Raw genomic sequence first — 25552 nt, 5'->3', positions numbered from 1 at the left:
AAAAGAAAAAAAATTAAAATGAAGTTCAAGGAATCAAAATGAAATGCAAGAAACTGCAAACATATTGGGCTATCAAATCATGGTGGACAATGAACTAAAAGATCCCTCAAGTCTTTGGCAGCATCAGTTTTCAAATGATTAACATAAAATAACAGTGTTAAACTCTATAAATGTAACAAAATAAAATATCAAATTTTCTGATACTTCAATAATTTAACTGGTGTTAGAATCTCTTTTTCAGATAATTATTTTCAAAGAAAAAATATGTGATACTTCTGTCTCATCATTTGCAGAATATCAATTATCCTTTTTTCAGACCTTATTAGCACCAAAGGGCTCACAGTGGCATAGGCCCTGGTCACGCGCCTCTGGACACCTGGGACGACTGGGTCATATGTTGATATAGGGATCGAGTAGGATGAGAGACTCAAATCCATCCAGTACATGACCACAAAGAAACTCACCAATAGCAAGATGGTCTCGGCGGCCCTTTTTTTCTGGAGAGACTCTTGGGGACATTGTTTTTTTTTTTTTTTACTTGCTCAATCTCTTTATTTAGTGGCACGCATAGAATGAATGAATCAGCTCTTAGTTGTGGCATACTTAGTAAGTCTGATCTTGCCTATAGAAATAAGATCTTAATACTTCATTCTCAGAACACTTTAAAACCCAAGCCACAGTTTTTCTTTCAAGGATGTGGAAAGCATTCCTCATTCAAATCTGATTAACGGTTTTATAATGTATGTACCTCATTTTTACTAGTCATTATCTTCATGCTGGATTCTAATGTTCTTTTTGATGGTGGTGTGTTCAATGATAGAAAATTACAGAGAGAAAATTCCTTCCTTCTCAGTTTATAAACAAACATTTTAAAAGCAACATTTTTGACGTGGTAGGAAGACATTTATATGACATATGCAGCTACTGCCTTAAATTGGCAAAAATAACAAAAGAAAAAATTGTTATTTAATCTTTAAATAACGAGTCTCTATTTGCTACAAATCTACAAATATTTTAAATATATTTCCTTCTACTGCAATAAAAATTAAGACAACCCTCTGTTTAACGCTTTTGAAGATGTTAATTTTATAAGGAAATAAAAAAGATTGACTTGCCTCCCAAATATCCAGTGATAAACTGAACCCTAATTTCCCTACTTCAAGAACATAAAAATGATGTAAAGTGGACCAAAGTGTGTAACAATATTAACAATACTAAAAATGATTTTTCATATGGTCTTTCACTAAAGTAATCAATGTAAAAAGAATGTAAAAGTGTGTTTTTGCTTGAAGATTTAGTGAATGTCCAGGGAATCACAATTTTTGAGCTTTTACATCTAGGGTACTATACTATGTGAAAATACTATGGTGCCTCATATAAAAAAGCACAGTGATAAAATTTCATATGTAAAATAGCCTAAATATCAGTAATAATTACATTCTCCATAATCTTTTATTATCTAAAACTTCAAAGCCATCCATCTTTTTCAGTGCTTTGAGTGAGCAATCAAAACAATCGTGTTTATTCAGGTTTAAATCTTAATTTCTCCTCTTGAAATCTGGAGGCATAGATGGAAGAGACACTTAAGGTCATCTTGTCCAACTTCTTAAGCCCACGTATGTGGAAACAGTCTACAACGTTTCATTATATCATCATTGATGCACCTTCTTCACCAGTGGCATCGTGGGAAATATGAAGGTCTTCAAGCATCTCAGCCAGACTAATTCGAGGTGCTCCTTCATTATCATCACTTTCCACAGGGATGATTGACTCTCTGTAAATGTTGACATTTTTTCTAATTGCCTCATCTTCTTCAAGATCTTCAAGAAAATCTTGGTATTGCCTTTCATCATCTGTATCCATGTTCTCTCTCTCGCAAGCTCTTTCAATTTCCAGTTTCTACATCACTGATGTTTGGTCCAGTCTTAGTTCTTCTTGATTAATACCACATCTGGAACTCTATCTGAGTTCATTTTATTGACATGCTCATCATTTAAATTACAGCTGGCCAAATCAAACCCTAACACCAGCTCTCCAGGATTTACAAGATGTCCCAAATGAGTACGACAAAAGTACTGTTTATCTGTATTCATTTCAGATGTCTTCTGTTCCCAGACTTCCCTGAGGGTATGCTTTTTTACATCATTCCAGCATCTGCACCACATTTTATATCTCAGACTATGCTGCATTCCATCACAATAAACTCCTCTAGCTGTTTGGGGTGACATAAACTATTGAAAGAGTGACTCCAGAAAGTGCTCCCATCAATATCCGCAACTTGTAGGATGTTTGGATCAGTGAGGTGAATGGCACTGGTTACTCCAATACACACACAAATGTGGTTCTATTTCCCAGGCTTTGTACCAGTTTTGGAGACAGACAACTTTATCCTTGCATATTGGAACAAGTGTGTGTGTGTATGTGTGTGTGTGTCTGTAGACATACACAAACGTGTAAAGTAGACTCAGAATTGCTAGTCCATACCCTTTTGGGAAGCAAATTGTTCAACTAGAATACAGTGTTTTTGTATAGTTCTTGAGTCTTACAGTATCCAACTAAAGTACTGTTTTCCAAAATTGCTTAGGTCAGGACCTTCCATTCTCACACATAGAATGGGATATAGTTTATCTTAAAAAAAAAAAAAAATAGGCTGGGCATGGTGGCTCATACCTGTAATCCCAGCACTTTGGGAGGCCAAGGCAGGCAGATCACGAGGTCAGGAGTTCAAGACCAGCCTGGCCAATTTAGTGAAACGGCATCTCTACTGAAAATACAAAAATTAGCCGGGTGTGGTGGCGGGTGTCTGTAGTCCCGGTTACTCAGGAATCTGAGGCAGGAGAACTGCTTGAACCCGGGAGGCAGAGAAAGAAGTGAGCCGAAATTGTACCACTGCACTCTAGCCTAGGCGACAGAGGGAGAGTCCATCTCAAAAAAAAAAAAAAAAAAAAAACACCAAAAAATTTAACACATGCTACAACATGTATTAACCTTAAGGACATTATGTCAAGTAAAATAAACCAGTCACAAAACAACAAATTCTAAGTGGTTCATCTTTTATGAGGTACCTGGCATAGGTAAATGCATGAAGACAGAAAGTACAATAGTGGTTGCCAAGGACGGGGGAAGGGAAAACGGAAATTGTTGTTTAATGGGTACAGAGTTACACTTTTCCAAGATAAAAAATGTTCTGGAGGTGGATGGTTATGATGATTGTACAGTAATGTGAATACATTTATTACTTCTAAAGTGTACACTTAAAATAGATACAACTGTAAATTTTATAGTATGTGTGTTTCACCACTATTTTAAAAAGGGAAGTTGTCAGCTTTAGTATAATAATAGGCAAATACTATAAACCTAAAAATAGAAAATAATTAATTATCATTGTGTAAGAATACACACAGTTCTTAAATAATATTTTAAAAAATATATTACTAACTGATAGATGATTGATTCAAACACAAATAACATGAGAAAAACAAACTTAAGCATGATAATTTTATGTGATACTTGGGAAGGCTTCTGTAAATATAAAATAAAACATCAAAGTAATTTAGGATAAGATTAACACATTTGAACGTTTTTTCTGAAAGTTTAAACAGCAACAAAGTGAAAATTAATTAGAGACTATAAAATGAATTACAGTGTATTCTGTAAGCAGATAATTTATTTTAATAAAAACTCCAACAAAACAAAACTAACAAAAGTGGGCAAATTATTTTGAACACAAACAAATATTGCCTAAAAGTAAAAGTTCTCAAACCTACTCATAATTTGAGAAATGTGATTGGATATGAGATGAGAAGTCTATTTAAATAATTTTACCCAATACATAGGCAGTAAAAATTAATTTTTTGAGGCAGGTTCTTGCTCTGTCACCCAGGGTGAAGTGCAGTGGCATGATCTCAGTTCACTGCAACCTCAGCCTCCCAAGTTCAAGTGATTCTTGTGCCTAAGCCTCCCAAATAGCTGCAACTACTGGTATGCACCACCACATCAGGGTAATTTTTGCATTTTCTTTTCCATAGAGATGGGTTTTGCCAGGTTGGCCAGGCTGGTCTTGAACTCCTGGCCTCAAGTGATCTGCCAACCTCAGCCTCCCAAAGGGCTGAGATTACAGGCATAAGCTGCTGTACTCTGCCTAAAGATTAAATATTTCTGAAGACATCCATTGAAAGAAAATGTCAAAGTTGGTAAAATAGGGGAGAACAAAAAGTGGTCCCAAGGAGCCAATGCTACAACCCACAGCTTTCCCTGAAATGGCAAAACAAATCTAGCCCCCTGGGTGAGATTTTGCTAATCAAGGAAATTACCATAAGGAGGCTCACCTGGATGTGAAAAGCAGTGTCCAGAAAAATGAAGCCTCTCTCATAGGCCTGGATTTGACCTCATACCTCTAACCTCCAGTGCAACCACCATCATCTTTTCCACATCTCCCCCATGAAGTCCTCACAGCAACAGGAGGAATTCTAGTCAATTATCTCTTCTGAAAGGCCCTGTCCTTGAATTGTCTCTTCTCTTAGACTCTCAATGTTTCATGCAGCTATTTTCTTTTCTTTTCCTTTTTTTTTTTTTTGAGACAGGGCCTCACTCTGTTGCCCAGGCTGGAGTGCAGTGGTGTGATCTTGGCTTGCTGCAACCTCCACGTCCCAGGTTCAAGCGATTCTCCTGCCTCAGCCTCTCCAGTAGCTGAGATTACAGGTGCGTGCCACCAAGCCTGGCTAATTTTTTGTATTTTTAGTAGAAATGAGGTTTCACTATGTTGGCCAGGCTGGTCTTGAACTTCTTAACTCAGGTGATCCACCTGCCTCAGCCTCCCAAAATGCTGGGATTACAGGCATGAGCCACCGCACCCGGCCCATTCAGCTATTTTCACACAGAGCAGAGATCCATTGTCTGAGACATTAAAGTTTAGATTCCAACCCAGGTTGCACACTTATGCCCTGAGTGTATAGTGAACTGATTGCTATGGAGCAGGAACAGTCCTCAGGCTTCTAAGATGAAACCACAAGAGAACTCCAACACACACGACTCCACTTTCACATTTGGATAACCAACACCAAAGCCTACTTAAAACCATTCAGACACCTGTGTCTCTGACTGCATCTTCTGTGGGCCAATACCCTTGCTGGAGAAGACACACAATATGCACCCAGATATTGGTTCTCCAAGTCATTTACCTGAATAAGCAGCATTGGAAACACCTGAGAACTTGTAAAAAAAAAAAAAAAAAAGAATATTCTTGAGCCATGGACAAGAACTGCAGAGCAAGACATGAAGGAGAGGCCCAGTAATCTGTGATATTTCAAACCCTCCAAGTGATCCAGATGCACACTAAATTGAACAACGTCTGCAGGAATGAAGTCATAGCTCATCCCTGAGTTAACAAATTATACAAGGAATATACCACAGGCATGTGGCAATTTTGGAGTTTTGACTCAACACTCAAAAATATATAAATAAAAATCAATTTGATTGAAGACATACCCTTCATTGACTTTTCACTCTTTTCTGTCTCACTTCTCTCCCTGTCCTCTTTGTACTTCCTGGGATCACCTCCCAAATCAACCTCTTGCACTTATTAAGTATCACAATTTTCTAAAGGAAAACAAATGATAATTTATTCACTAATTTATCAAATACAATAGAAAATTCATACGACAAGCGAGTAGCAGATGGTATATTTGATAACATTTTTATTATTGTAATGTGCTTGATAAGTTTTATTATAAGGCCATAAATAACAATCAAACAAGTAAACAGATTTTCTTTTTTTTTTAATTATTATACTTTAAGTTTTAGGGTACATGTGCACAATGTGCAGGTTAGTTACATATGTATACATGTGCCATGTTGGTGTGCTGCACCCATTAACTCATCGTTTAACATTAGGAATATCTCCTAATGCTATCCCTCCTCCCTCCCCCCACCCCACAACAGGCCCTGGTGTGTGATGTTCCCCTTCCTGTGTCCATGTGTTCTCATTGTTCAATTCCCACCTATGAGTGAGAACATGCGGTGTTTGGTTTTTTGTCCTTGCGATAGTTTGCTCAGAATGATGGTTTCCACCTTCATCCATGTCCCTACAAAGGACATGAACTCATCTTTTTTTTATGGCTGCATAGTATTCCACGGTGTATATGTGCCACATTTTCTTAATTCAGTGTATCATTGTTGGACATTTGGGTTGGTTCCAAGTCTTTGCTATTGTGAATAGTGCCACAATAAACATACGTGTGCATGTGTCTTTATAGCAGCATGATATATAATCTTTTTGGGTATATACCCAGTAATGGGATGGCTGGGTCAAATACTGTTTATAGTTCTAGATCCTTGAGGAATCGCCACACTGTCTTCCACAATGGTTGAACTAGTTTACAGTCCCACCAACAGTGTAAAGGTGTTCCTATTTCTCCACATCCTCTCCAGCATCTGTTGTTTCCTGACTTTTTAATGATCGCCATTCTAATTGGTGTGAGATGGTATCTCATTGTGGTTTTGATTTGCATTTCTCTGATGGCCAGTGGTGATGAGCATTTTTTCATGTGTCTGTTGGCTGCATAAATGTCTTCTTTTGAGAAGCGTCTGTTCATATCCTTCGCCCACTTTGTGATGGGGTTGTGTGTTTTTTTCTTGTAAATTTGTTTGAGTTCATTGTAGATTCTGGATATTAGCCCTTTGTCAGATGAGTAGATTGCAAAAATTTTCTCCCCTTCTGTAGGTTGCCTGTTCACTCTGATGGTAGTTTCTTTTGCTGTGCAGAAGCTCTTTAGTTTAATTAGATCCCATTTGTCAATTTTGGCTTTTGTTGCCATTGCTTTTGGTGTTTTAGACATGAAGTCCTTGCCCATGCCTATGTCCTGAATGGTATTGCCTAGGTTTTCTTCTAGGGTTTTTATGGTTTTAGGTCTAACATTTAAGTCTTTAATCCATCTTGAATTGATTTTTGTATAAGGTTTAAGGAAGGGATCCAGTTTCAGCTTTCTACATATGGCTAGCCAGTTTTCCCAGCACCATTTATTAAATAGGGACTCCTTTCCCCATTTCTTGTTTTTGTCAGGTTTGTCAAAGATCAGATGGTTGTAGATGTGTGGTATTATTTCTGAGGGCTCTGTTCTGTTCCATTGATCTATATCTCTGTTTTGGTACCAGTACCATGCTGTTTTGGTTACTGTACCCTTGTAGTATAGTTTGAAGTTGGATAGCATGATGCCTCCAGCTTTGTTCTTTTGGCTTAGGATTGTCTTGGCAACGTGGGCCGTGTTTTGGTTCTATATGAACTTTAAAGTAGTTTTTTCCAATTCTGTGAAGAAAGTCTTTGGTAGCTTGATGGGGATGGCATTGAATCTATAAATTACTTTGGGAAGTATGGCCATTTTCACGATATTGATTCTTCCTACCCATGAGCATGGAATGTTCTTCCATTTGTTTGTATCCTCTTTTATTTCATTGAGCAGTGGTTTGTAGTTTTCCTTGAAGAGGTACTTCATGTCCCTTGTAAGTTGGATTCCTAGGTATTTTATTATCTTTGAAGCAATTGTGAATGAGAGTTCACTCATGATTTGGCTCTCTGTTTGTCTGTTATTGGTGTATAAGAATGCTTGTGATTTTTGCACATTGATTTTGTATCCTGAGACTTTGCTGAAGTTGCCTATCAGCTTAAGGAGATTTTGGGCTGAGACGATGGGGTTTTCTAGATATACAATCATGTCGTCTGCAAACAGGGACAATTTGACTTCCTCTTTTCCTAATTGAATACCCTTTATTTCCTTCTCCTGCCTGATTGCCCTGGCCAGAACTTCCAACACTATGTTGAATAGGAGTGGTGAGATAGGGCATCCCTGTCTTGTGCCAGTTTTCAAAGGGAATGCTTCCAGTTTTTGCCCATTCAGTATGATATTGGCTGTGGGTTTGTCATAGATAGCTCTTATTATTTTGAGATACGTCCCATCAATACCTAATTTATTGAGAGTTTTTAGCCTGAAGGGTTGTTGAATTTTGTCAAAGGCCTTTTCTGCATCTATTGAGATAATCATGTGGTTTTTGTCTTTGGTTCTGTTTATATGCTGGATTACATTTATTGATTTGCATATATTGAACCAGCCTTGCATCCCAGGGATGAAGCCCACTTGATCATGGTGGATAAGCTTTTTGATGTGCTGCTGGATTTGGTTTGCCAGTATTTTATTGAGGATTTTTGCATCAATGTTCATCAAGGATATTGGTCTAAAATTCTCTTTTTTGGTTGTCTCTGCCCGGCTTTGGTATCAGGATGATGCTGGCCTCAATAAATGAGTTAGGGAGGATTCCCTCTTTTTCTATTGATTGGAATAGTTTCAGAAGGAATGGTACCAGTTCCTCCTTGTACCTCTGGTAGAATTCGGCTGTGAACCCATCTGGTCCTGGACTCTTTTTGGTTGGTAAGCTATTGATTATTGCCACAATTTCAGCTCCTGTTATTGGTCTATTCAGAGATTCAACTTCTTCCTGGTTTAGTCTTGGGAGGATGTATGTGTCCAGGAATTTATCCATTTCTTCTAGATTTTCTAGTTTATTTGTGTAGAGGTGTTTGTAGTATTCTCTGATGGTAGTTTGTATTTCTGTGGGATCGGTGATGATTTCCCCTTTATCATTTTTTATTGCATCTATTTGATTCTTCTCTTTTTCTTTATTAATCTTGCTAGTGGTCTATCAATTTTGTTGATCCTTTCAAAAAACCAGCTCCTGGATTCATTAATTTTTTGAAGGATTTTTTGTGTCTCTATTTCCTTCAGTTCTGCTCTGATTTTAGTTATTTCTTGCCTTCTGCTAGCTTTTGAATGGGTTTGCTCTTGCTTTTCTAGTTCTTTTAATTGTGATGTTAGAGTGTCAATTTTGGATCTTTCCTGCTTTCTCTTATGGGTATTTAGTGCTATAAATTTCCCTCTACACACTGCTTTGAATGCATCCCAGAGATTCTGGTACGTTGTGTCTTGGTTCTCGTTGGTTTCAAAGAACATCTTTATTTCTGCCTTCATTTCGTTATGTACCCAGTAGTCATTCAGGAGCAGGTTGTTCAGTTTCCATGTAGTTGAGCGGTTTTGAGTGAGATTCTTAATCCTGAATTCTAGCTTGATTGCACTGTGATCTGAGAGATAGTTTGTTATAATTTCTGTTCTTTTACATTTACTGAGGAGAGCTTTACTTCCAAGTATGTGGTCAATTTTGGAATAGGTGTGGTGTGGTGCTGAAAAAAATGTATATTCTGTTGATTTGGGGTGGAGAGTTCTGTAGATGTCTATTAGGTCTGCTTGGTACAGAGCTGAGTTCAATTCCTGGGTATCCTTGTTGACTTTCTGTCTCGTTGATCTGTCTAATGTTGACAGTGGGGTGTTAAAGTCTCCCATTATTAATGTGTGGGAGTCTAAGTCTCTTTGTAGGTCACTCAGGACTTGCTTTATGAATCTGGGTGCTCCTGTATTGGGTGCATATATATTTAGGATAGTTAGCTCTTCTTGTTGAATTAATCCCTTTACCATTATGTAATGGCCTTCTTTGTCTCTTTTGATCTTTGTTGGTTTAAAGTCTGTTTTATCAGAGACTACGATTGCAACCCCTGCCTTTTTTTGTTTTCCATTTGCTTGGTAGATCTTCCTCCATCCTTTTATTTTGAGCCTATGTGTGTCTCTGCACATGAGATGAGTTTCCTGAATACAGCACACTGATGGGTCTTGAGTCTTTATCCAATTTGCCAGTCTGTGTCTTTTAATTGGAGCATTTAGTCCATTTACATTTAAAGTTAATATTGTTATGTGTGAATTTGATCCTGTCATTATGATGTTAGCTGGTTATTTTGCTCGTTAGTTGATGCAGTCTCTTCCTAGTCTTGATGGTCTTTACATTTTGGCATGATTTTGCAGTGGCTGGTACTGGTTGTGCCTTTGCATGTTTAGCGCTTCCTTCGGGAGCTCTTTTAGGGCAGGCCTGGTGGTGACAAAATCTCTCAGCATTTGCTTGTCTATAAAGTATTTTATTTCTCCTTCACTTATGAAGCTTAGTTTGGCTGGATATGAAATTCTGGGTTGAAAATTCTTTTCTTTAAGAATGTTGAATATTGGCCCCCACTCTCTTCTGGCTTGTAGGGTTTCTGCCGAGAGATCCGCTGTTAGTCTGATGGGCTTCCCTTTGAGGGTAACCCGACCTTTCTCTCTGGCTGCCCTTAACATTTTTTCCTTCATTTCAACTTTGGTGAATCTGACAATTATGTGTCTTGGAGTTGCTCTTCTCGAGGAGTATCTTTGTGGCATTCTCTGTATTTCCTGAATCTGAATGTTGGCCTGCCTTGCTAGATTGGGGAAGTTCTCCTGGATAATATCCTCCAGAGTGTTTTCCAACTTGGTTCCATCCTCTCCGTCACTTTCAGGTACACCAATCAGACGTAGATTTGGTCTTTTCACATAGTCCCACATTTCTTGGAGGCTTTGCTTGTTTCTTTTTATTCTTTTTTCTCTAAACTTCCCTTCTCACTTCATTTCATTCATTTCATCTTCCATGGCTGATACCCTTTCTTCCATTTGATCGCATCGGCTCCTGAGGCTTCTGCATTCTTCACATAGTTCTCGAGCCTTGGTTTTCAGCTCCATCAGCTCCTTTAAGCACTTCTCTGTATTGATTATCCTAGTTATACATTCTTCTAAATTTTTTTCAAAGTTTTCAACTTCTTTGCCTTTGGTTTGAATATCCTCCCGTAGCTCAGAGTAATTTGATCGTCTGAAGCCTTCGTCTCTCAGCTCGTCAAAGTCATTCTCTGTCCAGCTTTGTTCCGTTGCTGGTGAGGAACTGCGTTCCTTTGGAGGAGGAGAGGCACTCTGCTTTTTAGAGTTTCCAGTTTTTCTGCTCTGTTTTTTCCCCATCTTTGTGGTTTTATCTACTTTTGGTCTTTGATGATGGTGATGTACAGACGGGTTTTTGGTGTGAATGTCCTTTCTGTTTGTTAGTTTTCCTTCTAACAGACAGGACCCTCAGCTGCAGGTCTGTTGGAGCACCCGGCCGACCGTGTAAGGTGTCTGTCTGCCCCTGCTGGGGGGTGCCTCCCAGTTAGGCTGCTTGGGGGTCAGGGGTCAGGGACCCACTTGAGGAGGCAGTCTGCCCGTTCTCAGATCTCCAGCTGCGTGCTGGGAGATCCACTGCTCTCCTCAAAGCTGTCAGACAGGGACATTTAAGTCTGCAGAGGTTACTGCTGTCTTTTTGTTTGTCTGTGCCCTGCCCCCAGAGGTGGAGCCTACAGAGGCAGGCAGGCCTCCTTGAGCTGTGGTGGGCTCCACCCAGTTCAAGCTTCCAGGCTGCTTTGTTTACCTAAGCGAGCCTGGGCAATGGCGGGCGCCCCTCCCCCAGCCTCGCTGCCGACTTGCTGTTTGATCTCAGACTGCTGTGCTAGCAATCAGCGAGACTCCGTGGGCATAGGACCCTCTGAGCCAGGTGCGGGCTATAATCTCCTGGTGCACCGTTTCCTAAGCCCGTCAGAAAAGCACAGTATTCGGGTGGGAGTGGCCCGATTTTCCAGGTGCCGTCTGTCACCCCTGGAAAGGGAACTCCCTGACCCCTTGCGCTTCCCGAGTGAGGCAATGCCTCGCCCCTGCTTCGGCTGGCACACGGTGCGCTCACAAACTGACCTGTGCCCACTGTCTGGCACTCCCTAGTGAGATGAACACGGTACCTCAGATGGAAATGCAGAAATCACCTGTCTTCTGCGTCGCTCACGCTGGTAGCTGTAGACCGGAGCTATTCCTATTCGGCCATCTTGGCTCCTCCTCCTTATCTCATTCTTATAATTTTATTTTATTGCAAATTATTTCATTTATTTCTCTTAATTTTATTGTATTTCTTCATCTTCATTTTATTTTCACTGATCTTAATTACATTTCTCTTTATTTTTCTCTATTTTATTTCAGTATATTTGTCCTATTTTTCAATTACTTTAAATTTTTATATTTCTCTTGATTTCGTTTTTTCTCACTTTATTTTTCTATATTTTGCTTTGTAAAACAGAAGAGATGAGCTATTTTAGATTAGCCCAGCCATACTGGTCAAGACTTGTTTGCTGAGGCTGTCTGGCAGCCACTCTACCCCAGGAGTCTCCAATCCAGGGTATAGTCAGGGCCTTCTAGCAGGATTGCTAAGATCCCTTCACAGATCTTTTATTATTACAGGCCCCCCTAGCATTCAGTGCCATGGGCCATTTCTGCTGCTTTCAGAAGCCCCCTTCAAGCCTCAGTGTTTCTAGGCCGAGGCCCTGACTGACTCTTTGTGTCCTAATGAATCCCCTACCCATAATGCAGGGCACTGACTGTTCTTCCTTCAAGGACAAGGCCACACACACTCCACTCCACAAGGGCATGCCTGGACCATACGTGTCTCTTTTTGTTCTGAAAAAACAATTTTTTTTTTTTTTGAGATGGAGTCTTGCTCCGTCGCCCAGGCTGGAGTGCAGTGACACGATCTCGGCTCACTGCAATGTCTGCCTCCTGGGTTCAAGTAATTCTCCCGCCTCAGCCTCCCAAGTTGCTGGGATTACAGGTGCCTGCCATTTTTTTGTATTTTTAGTAGAAACGGGGTTTCACCATGTTTGCCAGGCTGGTTTCAAACTCCTATCCTCAAGTGATCCACAAGCCTCGGTCTCCCAAAGTGCTGGGATTACAGGTATGAGCCACCACACCTGGTCAAATTTTTTTTTATTTTAACTTGACATATAACTGATTATGAAAATGTCAACTTTATGGGTAGATATACATGCAAATATGTGCAAAAATGCTAATGATGTAAGAAGACGAGCATTTCTACATTTTATCTAATGATTTCATGGAGTTGCTATTTTACCTTTTCCTGTCTTTATATTTTCAATGGGAAAATCCTCAGTGAAGACTCCTCAGTATGATAGACAAAATGATGTGCAATCAATCATTGATAGATGCAGTGAAGTAACTTCTGGTTTTCATTTGGAGCTCTCACAGCCGGGATTAAAACCTCCTGGTTGTAAACTCACATGATGAGGAGTTATACTATGCTGTCCTCTTCTGCACATTTGTCTACCGTCAAAACTTTTAGAATTGCCAAAGGAAAAAGTGGAAAATAGTTTCCCTCAGACCTACTCATCTCCCTTTCATAGGTTTTCAGGTTGTGCATTGTTCAGATTGCTTAGAAGCTCATGATCACAGAGGTCATATTTGTCAAGAGAAAGCTTTGTTGCACAAAGATTAAGTGAAGGTGTTTAGGGCCCATGGTTCCTCCAGAGGCAGGATGAGCTTAAAAACCATCAATGAAGCCAGAACGTGATGACAGAAGTTGAGGGCTGCCAGAGGAGAAAGCAAAATGCTCCCTTTTCTTTCCAAATGGTCACTGCTTATTCTGGCATTAATCTTGCTTCTGACCATGATGTGTTTCTTAGTCATGTTTTTTGGTATTCCACTGATTGTGCATCTAAGAGGCCTGGATAAGAGCGGTAAAGACAATAACTGCATCCTTCCACAGCTGATGCCTTGGTGAGCTTTGAAGCACATTGAGCAGTCTGAAATCCTTCCTCACTATGGGGTAAGTTGTGTCAAATTCGACTCCCATGGAAATGGCACCATGTTGAAGATGTCAAAGAAGAAACTCAGAACCAGTGTATGAGATATGGAGTTTTACTGGGGACTTTTACATAGAAGGGAGAATGTCCAGTGTCTGTGGGCTTAGCAGGATAACCACACCCACTTGCAAAAAGTGTGTAGTTTGTATAGCATTTTTATTTAGCACATTTTTTCTGAACAACTTTTCACCTATCAGCCTTCATTTAACAAAAAAGGAATGGCCTCAATCCCCTGTGTGGCCTGTATTCCATTCCACAGAATGGGACAGACCAGGGGCTCAGATGTTCCTCATAGATACAAAATAATCTCCAGATTGGCCTCTACTAGAATTTTTAGCTTGGGACTCCAAACACTCAGAAGCATTTTTTAATACAGGGTCAGTCTCCAGGTATGCCCAAGTCAAGTTAACACTGTCAGTTGCATCCATCATACAGGCTGGTTCAGGCAGTGGAGGTTCTTCCTCCTGAGACTCGATTCAAAAAAGCTTTTGCTTTTTCTTCAATCGTTGGGTTGACAGTTTACTAAAAGGCCTGATGTGTGTGCACATTGCTGGTACAGTTGTCTAAGTTTATGAGATGGTTTCTTAGTTGATAGGGTCTGTTTCTGTTACAGGATGACAGGCTGCTGAGGTGCCCCTTCTCCACTTTTTCATTGGACCTTGACTATTCTGGGGCTCCAGTTCCACTATTTTCTAAAGTGGGACGTGCTAAAACAGACCCTGAAATTGTGATTCAGGGTGACCAGGCTGAGGCTGCCCTTTAAAAGGCAGAACTGCTAGGTCTGTCTTATTTGCCTTGTCATTCTAATGTATCTTTTGGTATGGAGACCAGAAAGAGAGTCTTGAGTATGTGACAACACTCCTGCTAGAGTTGGTACTATTTATACATGACTCTTAACAGTCAAGGTAGGTTGAGGCATCTCTCTTCCTGGCACAGCCTGAATAGGCTAGAGCACTGTGACCCTTAAAGCTTAGCTCATGCAGTCTTCAGAGGAATTTCAAAAACCATAAGATGTGGGGGGTAAAGAAAAAGCTGGTACAAATAACAAGTTGCGGGTGAAATAATTGGAGCCAGGAAGAGAATGGGACCTGCTTGGAACAGTACACACACTGCCTGGGTGCAGCTGAATAGTCAAGTGAGTTTTCTGATTTGGGCCTTGTGCCGTGGAATTAACAGGCCCACTTCTGCTCTGGCCTGGGTGCTGAACTCTGGTTCTAAAACAAAATGTGAATTCTGGACCCTGGAATGCCCATTGGGTTTCACAGGCCAGTGGAGTGAGGAGGCCCACAAAAGTAATTGTGGGTGGGCTTAGCAAACACAACTGGTTGCTTTTGTGCCTATACTCACAAAGAAGAAAGATCTTCATCCTCAAGGCATGCCAGGTCTGAGGCTTATGGGAGCCAGCGAAGAAAAAAGGTGATGCCTCAGCCCAGTGCTTTTGCCCCTGCTGGCTTGTGGCTTTGGGGGCTCAAATTGCTCATCAGAAAAATGGGCAATGAAAGCCCCTCAGTGACTGGCTGCTCACCCCACTTTTACCAGTCCACTGCGCAGTGCCCACCCCGCAGCTCCAGGTACAGCCTCTGCTTCAAAAGGCTGGGGGATCTCTGGGCTTTCAGGGCTGTGAGAGGGTTCTCCCACTCATGGACCACCCCCCCACATACCTACCCGTGTGCCCACCTGACAGCTCACCATGCCTGCAGTATGGCACCCTTATTGCCTGCTCTTGGCAAGCCCATGTCTCCCTGGGTTGGCTAGGGGCACATGTTCACTGAAGCCCAGTTGACCTGTCCATCCTTCCTCCAATGCACAGCCTCAGGCTGGTGCCACCCAGGTTTCCTCCTAGAATGTAATCTCAGGAGGTCACAGCAGCACATTCTGCTCTTATTGACTAGTTCTTCAATAAGTCACTTAATGTGCCAAGATGGGTGTGGGCCTTGACACTCTCCTACTGCTAGTGGGGCTGCATTGGGGGTTGCCATCCTGATTTCTTGGTGGAAAAAGCTAGCAGGTGAGGCAGGACTCAAGGGCCAGGGATAGGACAGGGCACCTAGGCTGGCCTCCCCCAGGGCCCTCTGAGGCCCTTGCAGGCAGAAGGGCTCAGTGGAGCTCCAGGCCCCTTTTCTAGGACGGTTCCAATAGCCCCTTCCTGGACCTCCAAGAAGGGCCTACTCTTTCTGCAACCTGCACCCACTGGTCTCTAGGAGGTGAGCATCCATTTCTCTTCGTGGACATGGCCTTCTGCTTCATTTCCATGGGATGTTCTCTTAAAAGAAATGCCTAGGGAATCCTGGGCCTGTGCTGGGGGTTCTCAAACTGCCAAAGTCAGTAAGACAGTCTCAAGAATATGATTAATAGTATTTTCTGCACATTACTATCTCAGGGCTACTTTTGTCCAATAATGTGTAAAAACAAAAATTAAGATGTTGATTCTTTACATTATTTTAATTAGGTCATCATACAAACCTTTCGTTTTCATGAATTTTCATGCCAGTCATTGAATTTCTGTTTTCCTCTTTGTTCAAATTGTTACCTGTTTTAGAGGCAAAAATCTTAAAAAAAAAAAAAAAAAAAGGCTCACAAATACTAACAGTTGACAGCAATTTATTTAAAATGTAATTAGATTTCTTAAATAAGTAAATAATTTAAGAAAACTTAGCTTATATTACTTGTATGAATTATTTTACATCTTATCTTCAATCTTAAAAAAATTTTAGCTAGGTATGCAATTCAAAATAGACAGATTTTTAAAATTACTATTATTTTGGAAAAATCGCCCAATTCATAGTCCAAAAAAAAATACCAATCTTACTGGGTTTTACTACTAGCAGAAGCTGGGTTATCTTAGGATCTGATGCAACAAAACCACTCTTTACATATCACTCAATTGCCCAAAATCTACCCAAAACTGAAGGCTGATCCTGTCAGTTCCTAAGAAGACAGTCTTAACACACACCCAATTTTCATTTAGGCTTGTTTCCCACTTCTATCTTCCAGTAATGTCTGCCAGAACTACACTTCTGAGAGCCCAGGATAGCAGGGCAGAAATAAAATCTCCTTGGGTTATAACAAATGTTTGGTTTTGTTCTTCCATATCACACAGGTTTTCTATCCTCGGAGACAGTAAGTTGAAGATGTGCTGTGTCAAGATCTAGAACTAAGGCCGGGTGCAATGGCTCATGCCTGTATTCCCCTTATTTTGGGAACCTGAGGGGGGCAGATCACGAGGTTAGGAGATCAAGGCCATACTGGCTAACACAGTGAAAACCCATCCCTACTAAAAGTACAAAAAATTAGTCAAGCATGGTGGGGGGGTTGACTGTAGTCCCAGCTACTTGGGAGGCTGAAGCAAAAGAATTGCATGAACCTGGGAGGTGGAGGTTGCAGTGAGCCAAGATTGTGCCATGGAACTCCAGCCTGGGTGACAGAGTGAGACTCCATTTCAGAAAGAAAAAAAAAAAAAAAACTAGAATAAATTCTACTTGAAATGGCTTGATAATTCTGTCTAAGCCAGAACATAGATGAGGAAGACTAAAACCCTATTTTGTTAATCTAAATGAAAAGAGTTCAGGGCATTTTCGGTTTCAAAACCTGTGGAGCATACTCTTAACATGTGTCAGCAATTCCAGATTTGACAGCATAGACTTCCCCTCTAACTCCCTCAATAGATGTTTAAATGTAGAAACATAATCCAAAAACTTTACAAGGTTTTCACTTAGTTTTGCTAAAATGTCCATCTCTTCATCTTGTTTTAATTGGGAGAGTCAATTGTGCACCATAGGTACAATTATGCTCTCTTCATATGCAGAATTAATGTCACTACTATAAATATTTTCAGTTTTTCACCTGAGACCACAAAATAATTTCAAAGAGAATATTGATTTCTAATTATGTAGCTTCTATTATATAGCTAGTATTGTTTTTGCTGGTTAACTTCATGTATATGCCAATATTAAATGTTCAACTGTTTACTTGAATAAATTGATCCAATATATTTAATAAAGTATATCAATTTTATAAAGTAAAATGATCAATAACTAAATGAAAATTGGATTAAATAGCATTCTCTAAACAAAATAGAAAATGTACTAAATAAATAACACACAATAATACACTCAGTGTGAAATTACTCACATGTGAAAATTGTTCTGTGAACACCATTAAATTTTATCAGTCACTTTCATAATCTCTGAGGGGATTACACAAAGAATGTTTTATGAAATTAGATGAACAGAAAATTATATATTATGTCTATGGTGAGCAACAGGCAAACAGACAAACCAAAAAAAGAAAAAGAGAATTTGCACAAAATAATTCTAAGCCAGAAGCAATAACATTTTAGATAAATGAATTTAATACAAAGCAGAGAAAATAGATTTGCTTTCAAAATCTTTGGAATTTCTGGTTTGCTGGTAAGATATCAACACTTGTAAAATTATCTGTTTCATTTTAATATTTTTCTTTTCTTTTCAAAATAGGTATACAACCATAAATAAATGATTACTTTCTCTATAAATCTGTTACAACTAAAGTTTATTTTATGGTTACACGTCTGTATATTTAAATCCATATATATCAAAACTAAAGGTCTGTATGTGTTTAGCAGACCAGATACGTCACATGTTCAACAGAAAAAAGTAGAATATTTTGTAACTAGTTGTTCAGAATTCAGAAACATATAGCTCCATTATGCTCATATAATCTTCATTACAACCATCATAATAACCTGTAGTTACAAGAAAAACAAAAATGTTAATTTGTAGGAATCATATTCTCCAAATTATGTTAAGTTAAAGACCACTGACAAAGAAATCACTAGGGATGTTATTCCACAGTCACACAATAGCATATTGTTACCATCTGTTGACCTACAACCTTGGGTAAGATGGGATAAGTTAACATCAGTGGCAAGATACACATTCGGTGTAAAATAGCCTTAACACAACAAGAACAATTTTGGTTTATTAAAACAAGTTCACACATTGTCATTAAAAAGGCATTTTGAAATTCACTGTATTTTAATTACCTTAGTTTGCAAATGGTAAAGCAATTTTCTTCTAAAATTCAAATTGTTTCTCTTACTATGCAGAATATTATCCTAATCACTTACCACACTTCTATCACCCTGTCACTTATAATACTGCTATAAGCCAACAACTAAGTGGCCTTTCCACTTAGAATTTCTTCATGTATCTTAGATTTCAGTTTCCTTAATCTTCCATGGGAAAGTATATAAATCTTTTTATCTAATATGGAAGACCTTCTCCTAACTCTGGTGCAGCAACCATTGACCATGTTCTTTCACATAAATTCTAGAATGAAGACATAGCATCAAATGTAAGAGTTAAATTATATGAATACTTGCTTTTGAAAATATATTAAATTCTTTTAAAATAAAAAAGTAGAAGGAGCTAGACTGTGTAGCTCTCATAGAGAGGAATGCAAGGTGTGTGTAGATACAGCACCTTCAACTCAAACATCTAGGTACTTGCATTGGGACTAATGAAAGAAACAACTTAACTTATGGAGAATGGAGTAAAGCAAGGCAGGACAATGGGCCACCTGGGAACAACATGGAGCGAAGGGAACCTCCCCACCCAGTAAGGCAGTGAGTGCATGTGTGACCCTAGAAACCCATGATTCTCCCACAGACCTTTGCAACCTTCAGGTGAGGAGATACCCTCATGAACCCACTTCACCAAGGCCTTCAGTTTAACACACAGAGCTACATGGAGTCTCAGCAGAGCAGCCACTGAGGCCCGCATAGAGATTCAAGAGTCTTAGATACTCTGGCTTTCCAGGCTTCCCAGAAAAAGTAGCTGCAACTCCAGCAAAGTAGGACATTACAACTCTGTACATACCCATAGGAAAGAGGCGGGACCCAAGTGGCTGAGCAGTGATGGTCCATAGGACCCACTTCCACAGTGCCTCACAGGGTAACACCTACTGGCTTAGAATTCCAGCCAACCACTGGTAGCAGCACTGCACCCCCCCAGGGATGGAGCTACCAGAAAGAGGAATGGGCCATCATCTTTGCTTCTTGGGCAACTTAGCCATTCCAGCCTTCATGCTTTGAAGAGCCCAAGCTGACTGGGGGCAGAAAGGATCTCCTAGCACAGTACAGGTCCTCTAAAAAGACATGGCCAGACTATCTGTTAAAGCAGGTCCCCAATCTAGTTCCTCCTAACTGCAAACTACTTCCCAGCCAGGGTCTCCAGCTACCACCACCGGTGCTCTTTGATCAAAGGAGTTTTGAATCCTCTTTGGGATACAGTTCCTAGAGGGAAGAGTGAGCTGCCATTTTTGTTGTTTGTGTGACTTAGCTGTTCCAGCCTTCTGGCTTTGCAGAGCCCAAATAAACTGGGGGTGGAAGTGGTACTTCAGCACAGCAGAGCTATCCTATAAAAATGTGGCTAGACTGCTTTTTTTTTTTTGGAGGGGGACAGAGTCTCACTGTCGCCAGGCTGGAATGAAGTGGTACAATCTTGGCTCACTGAAACCTCTGTCTCCTGGGTTCAAGCAATTCTCCTGCCTCAGCCTCCTGAGTAGATAAGACTACAGGTGCATGCCACCATGCCCAGCTAATTTTCTTTTTTTGTATTTTAGTAGAGACAGGATTTCACCATGTTGCCCAGGCTGGTCTAGAACTCCTGAGCTCAGGCAATCCACCTACCTTGGCCTCACAAAGTGCTAGGGCAACAGGCGTGAGCCACTGCGCCCAGCCTACACTGCTTTCTTAAGTGGGTCCCCAATCATGTTCTCCTCACTGGCTAAGACTTTTCAACAGGGGTTTCCAGGTACCTCCTACAGGTGCTTTGGGGCTGGAAACAGTCCTGTACCTCCCTGGGATGGAGCCCTTAGAGAAAAGGGCATGTTGTCATTGTTGCTGTTTTGCAGCATTCAGTGGTGTTAGAAGTCAGGTGCTGGAAAATCTCAGGTGACTAGAAACTGCAGTGGACACCCAGCATACTGCAGCAGCTCTTCAGTAAAGTGGCCAGACTGTTACGTGAGTGCCTTTTCTCATATATTCTCACTGGTCAGGTTCTCCAGGCCTGGGCCACTAGCCAATTTCTTCCAGAGCTATTGAGCCAGTAGCAACTTAGAAACTCCCTGGACAGAGCCTCCAGGGGCAACTGAAAATATTTCTGCCTCTGTTTCTGCAGTAGAACTCTCCTTGCTACTCTCAGACTAACGAAAAATCCAAAACCCTAAGTGCCTTATTCACACCTCAAACAAGCTGCAGTTTACCCAAGGAGAGGAGGCCAGTCCATCCTCCATGGGTCCCACAAACTACACACTGCTCATCACCAGACAGTGAACAACTAACTTGGCCAAAAGCACAGATCCTCCATCCTGGGCAGACTGCACTGAGTGATTACTGGCCTAAATGTCTCTGAGATGCAGCCCCCAGAAGACAAGCAAAGAGGTGGGACAGCAAGCCAGCTCATGTGGTGCCCAGAGGGTTGAGCTCAAGAGCATCTGTAATAAAGTGTGGCCATTGATGGCCATTTCTGTAGGCTCAACTTTCTCCCATAAGAGACTTTATCCTTACGGGAACTGTTGGACCTAATTTCTGCAGGATGGTCTTGCAAATCAGAAGAAGCTGGTCCAACTGAGCACTCCTTGGTCTGCTGGCCTCTCCCAGGGACCCAGTCTGACCACAGCTGCTTACAGGGCACTCTCAGGTACATTAGGAGCCCATATCAGAGCATATGCACTGGTGGGCCATGCCTGACCCATGAAGAGCTACAGCAAGGCAGCCTCTATGAATGGACCGGCCCACATGTTTCTTCCCCATACTACAGCTTCCCCTGAGACCATGACAACTCCCCAAATTAGTTTGCTGGCATATGTCTGCAAAGGTGAGTTTGGCTTTGCTTGCCCCACCATCAAATGGAAATGCAGTATGACCCTGCCACCCCCAAGCAATTGCCATTGTAGGTGAAGCTTTGGTGGGTAGACAGCCAGAAAGCCCCACCCTGGCCTTTGTGGTAACACTGTGCGGAGAACAGGGTATCCTCCCACACTCTGAACAATCACTCCTTCTTGGGGGACACAGAGAAGGCATCAAAACCTTCACTGGGCAGTATCCTGCCCCAAGCCAACACCACCTTTAGTGCAACAGCACACAGTCTCCAGCAGGTAACCCCCACTCCCCATCCAGCAGCTTTGCTCCTGCCACTGAGGTGAATACCCAAAGACAGGCAGAAACCCCGTATCCACTAGCACTCTGCTACAGCTGTGGCACCTTAGTCCCATAGAGTGGTGGACTCCAAATCACAAGGAGCCACAGAACACAGTTGGGGTTCAATACAAGTCCCCCAGAGTTAGAGTATACAGACTGAGTTGTGAGCTGAGCATTACCTCCTCTCCACCACCAAAAAACAAAAACAAAAACAAAAAAAAAACAAAAAAAACCTCCCAGGAACAAAGCTTGTTGGCTGAATCCACCTTTTACCACAATCAAATACTCAAGACCATCAAACAGCATCCAAAAGTCCAAAACCCCATTCAAGGTTCAGCAACTTCAAAGATATGCCCACAGAGATGAGAGAAAATCAGTGCAAAAATGTTGAAAACACAAAAAGCCAGAGTGACTTCTTTCATCCAAATGACCAAATTACATTTCCAGTATGGCCTAAGTTTAATGACAGAAGCAAAATTCAGAATATGGATAGAGACAAACTTCATTGAGCTACAAAAGTAAGTTGCAAGGAAGGACAAATGCAAGGAAGGACAAAATTGCAGGAACTAATGCAAAAAACAACCAGTCTACAGAAAAATATGGCCAAATAGAGCTGAAAAATACAATACAAAACCTTTATAATGTAACCACAAGTATTAATAGAAGAATACACCAGGCAGAGGGAAGAATCTCAGAGCCTCAAGACTGGCTTTCTGCAATAAGACAGACAACAATAGTGAAGAAAGAATAAAGCAGAATGAACAAAACCTCTAAGAAATATGGGATTATGTAAAGAAACCTGTGAAGAAACCAAATCTATGATTAAAGAGAGTGCCTGAAAGCAATGGGAGTAAGAAACAACTTGAAACACATATTTCAGGATAACATCCATGAGAACTTCCCTAACCTAGATACAGAGACCAACATTCAAAGGCAGAAAATGTGGAGAACCCCAGTGAGATACCTCCTGAGGTGGTCATCCCCAAGATACATAATCATGAGATTCTCCAAGGTCAAAATCAAAGAAAAAATATGTTAAAGGCAGCTAGAGAGAAAGACCAGGTTACTTCTAAAAAGAAGCCCATCAGACAAACAAAGCTTTCAGCCGAAATCCTACAAGTTAGAAGAGATTAAGGGCCAATATTCAACATTCTTAAAAAATAATTCTAACTCAGAAGTTCATATCCGGCCAAAGTAACCTTCAGAAGCAAAAAATAAATATGATCCTATTCAGAAAACCAAATGCTGAGGAAATCTGTTACCACAAGACCTGCCTTACATGAGCTTTTGAAGAAGGCACTAAATAAGATGATTACCAGTCACTACAAAAACATACTGAAGTACACAAACTGCTGACACGATAAAGCCACCACATAAAAAAATGTGCAAAACAGCCAGCTAAGATCATACTGACAGAATCAAATCCACATATATGAATACTAACCCTAAATGCAAGTGGGTTAAATGCTCCAATTAAAAAATAGGTAGCAAGCTGAATAAAGAATCAAGATCTAACGGTATGCTGTAATCGAGACACCCTTCTCAAATAAGTTCAAAATAAAGGGAAAAAGAAAAATCTACCAAGCAAATAGAAAACAGAAAAAGAGCAGGGATTGCAATCCTAGTTTCTGGAAAAAGAAACTTTAAATCAACACAGATTTAAAAAAACAAAAAAAGACAAGGGCATTACATAATAGCAAAGGGCTATATATGCACCCAACACAAAAGCACCCAGATTATAAAGCAAGTTCTTAGAGACCCTCCAAGATGTTGAATGTTCTTCAACAGTCATTAAATTTATACTGCATTTGTTCAGTATTGTCTCTGATGTTGAACACAATATGACAACTTGTTAAAGGCTTCTCCACATTTTTAACACTTGTGGAGCTTCTCTCTAGTATGAATTCTCTTATGTCTAATGAAGTGTGAGAACGAGCTCGATGCTTTGCCACATTCTTCTCATTTGCAGGGTTTCTCTCCAGTGTGAATTCTCTTATGATTAGTGAGGTCTGAGAAGCACTTAAAGGTTTTGCTGCATTCTTCACATTTGTAAGGTCTCTCTTCCATATGAATTCTCTTGTGGTTAATAAGGGTTGAGGAGCGGGTAAAGGCTTTGACACATTCTTCACAGATGTAGGGTTTCTCTCCAATATGAATTATTTTATGTTGACTAAGGGCCAAGATACATGTAAAAGCCTTTCCACATTCATTATATTTGTAGGGTTTCTCTCCAGTATGAATTCTCTTATGTTGACTAAGGGCCAAGATACACGTAAAAGCCTTTCCACATTCATTATATTTGTAGGGTTTCTCTCCAGTATGAATTCTCTTATGTTGACTAAGGGCAAAGATCCACGTAAAAGCTTTTCCACATTCATTACATTTGTAGGGTTTCTGTCCAGTATGCATTACCTTATGTCAAGCAAGGTTTGAGAACCACCTGTAGGCTTTGTTACATTCTTCACATTTGTAGGGTCTCTCTTCCATATGAATTATCTTGTGACTAATAAGGGCTTAGGAGCGGGTAAAGGCTTTGCCACATCCTTCACAGACGTAGGGTTTCTCTCTAGTATGAGTTTTCTTATGACGACTAAGGACCGAGATCCACGTAAAAGCTTTTCCACATTCATTACATTTGTAGGGTTTCTCTCCAGTATGAATTCTAAATATAAAATAAGGACTCTAATGTATGACAAAATTCTTAATAATCTTAAAAGAAAACATATTTTAAAACCTTAATATTGGTTTTGAAAATGAATTTGGGATACAACAGCAAAAGTACGGCAATAAAAGCAAATATAGACAAATTAAACTGCATCAAACTAAAACACTTCTGCATAACCAAGAAAAAATAGAATAAGAAAACCATATCTAGTAAGTGGTTAGAATCAAAAATATATAAGAAACTCATACAAATAAAAGGTAACAACTATACTAATAGTAATAATAAGAAGATGTAAAAGATAAGCCAAGGACTAAATAAATGTTTATTAATGAAAACATTTAATTGGGCAACAGGTATATAGAAAGGTGATCAATGTCACCAATCTGGCAGATGCAAATTAAATTCATGGTGAGATATTACTTATACCTGTTAGGATTGCTAATATCAAAAAGAAGATTTATAGCAAGTGTTGACAAGAATATATTAAAGAAAAGAAATGCTTTACGTTCTTGGTGATGTGTAATTTTTTGACACATTATGAAAACCAGTATGAAGGTTCTTTAAAAATTTTTTTTAATAATACTACTGTACAATTTAGCTATCTCACATCTGCATATACAATAAATTTACTATCTCAAAGAAATACCTGCACCTCCATGTTCATTGAAGCATTTTTCACAATTGTCAAGATACAAAAGCAATCTAAAGTGTTTGTGGAAACTGACTGCACAAAGAAAACATGGTATATATACAAAACAGAATATTATTCAGCCATAAAAAGTAATAAAACCCTGCCATTTCTACAACATGGATGGACCTAGATGACATTATGCTAAGTGAAACATGAAAGAAACAGAAAGTATAATCTCACTTCTATGGAGAATATAATAACGTTGGACTCCTAGAAGAAGAGAGTACAGAGGTGAGTGCTAGGCCGTGGAGGTGGGGAAAGTGGGATATGTTGTTCAAATGGTACAAATGTTCAGTTAAAAGACAAATAAGTTATGGTAGCCTAAGGTACAGCTTTATGACTATAGAAAGTAATACTGTCAGGCATGCTGAAAATTTGCTGAGATCTTAATTGTTCTCACTACAAAAAAGG

The 25552-nt window shown here is 40.0% G+C and overlaps 1 protein-coding gene and 2 pseudogenes across 1 annotated transcript in view; all 3 read right to left on the bottom strand.

The window, feature by feature from the left end:
- On the bottom strand, window positions 252–601 carry PONPYGV1R-PS1948 (vomeronasal 1 receptor ponPygV1R-ps1948 pseudogene; annotated as a pseudogene).
- On the bottom strand, window positions 1605–24194 carry LOC100443301 (60S ribosomal export protein NMD3-like; annotated as a pseudogene).
- LOC129047307 (putative zinc finger protein 727) overlaps window positions 21878–25552 on the bottom strand; it is a 28341-nt gene continuing 24666 nt past the window's right edge. Inside the window, exon 5 of the mRNA XM_054546769.2 lies at window positions 21878–24447. Within this exon, the coding sequence (XP_054402744.1) occupies window positions 24278–24447 (170 nt within the window). The 3' untranslated portion in view covers window positions 21878–24277. The remainder of the gene's footprint in view (window positions 24448–25552) is intronic.

The sequence above is a fragment of the Pongo abelii genome, chromosome 6, assembly GCF_028885655.2.
Source record: "Pongo abelii isolate AG06213 chromosome 6, NHGRI_mPonAbe1-v2.0_pri, whole genome shotgun sequence".
NCBI lineage: Eukaryota > Metazoa > Chordata > Mammalia > Primates > Hominidae > Pongo > Pongo abelii.
This window is presented reverse-complemented; position numbering and strand designations above follow the sequence as displayed.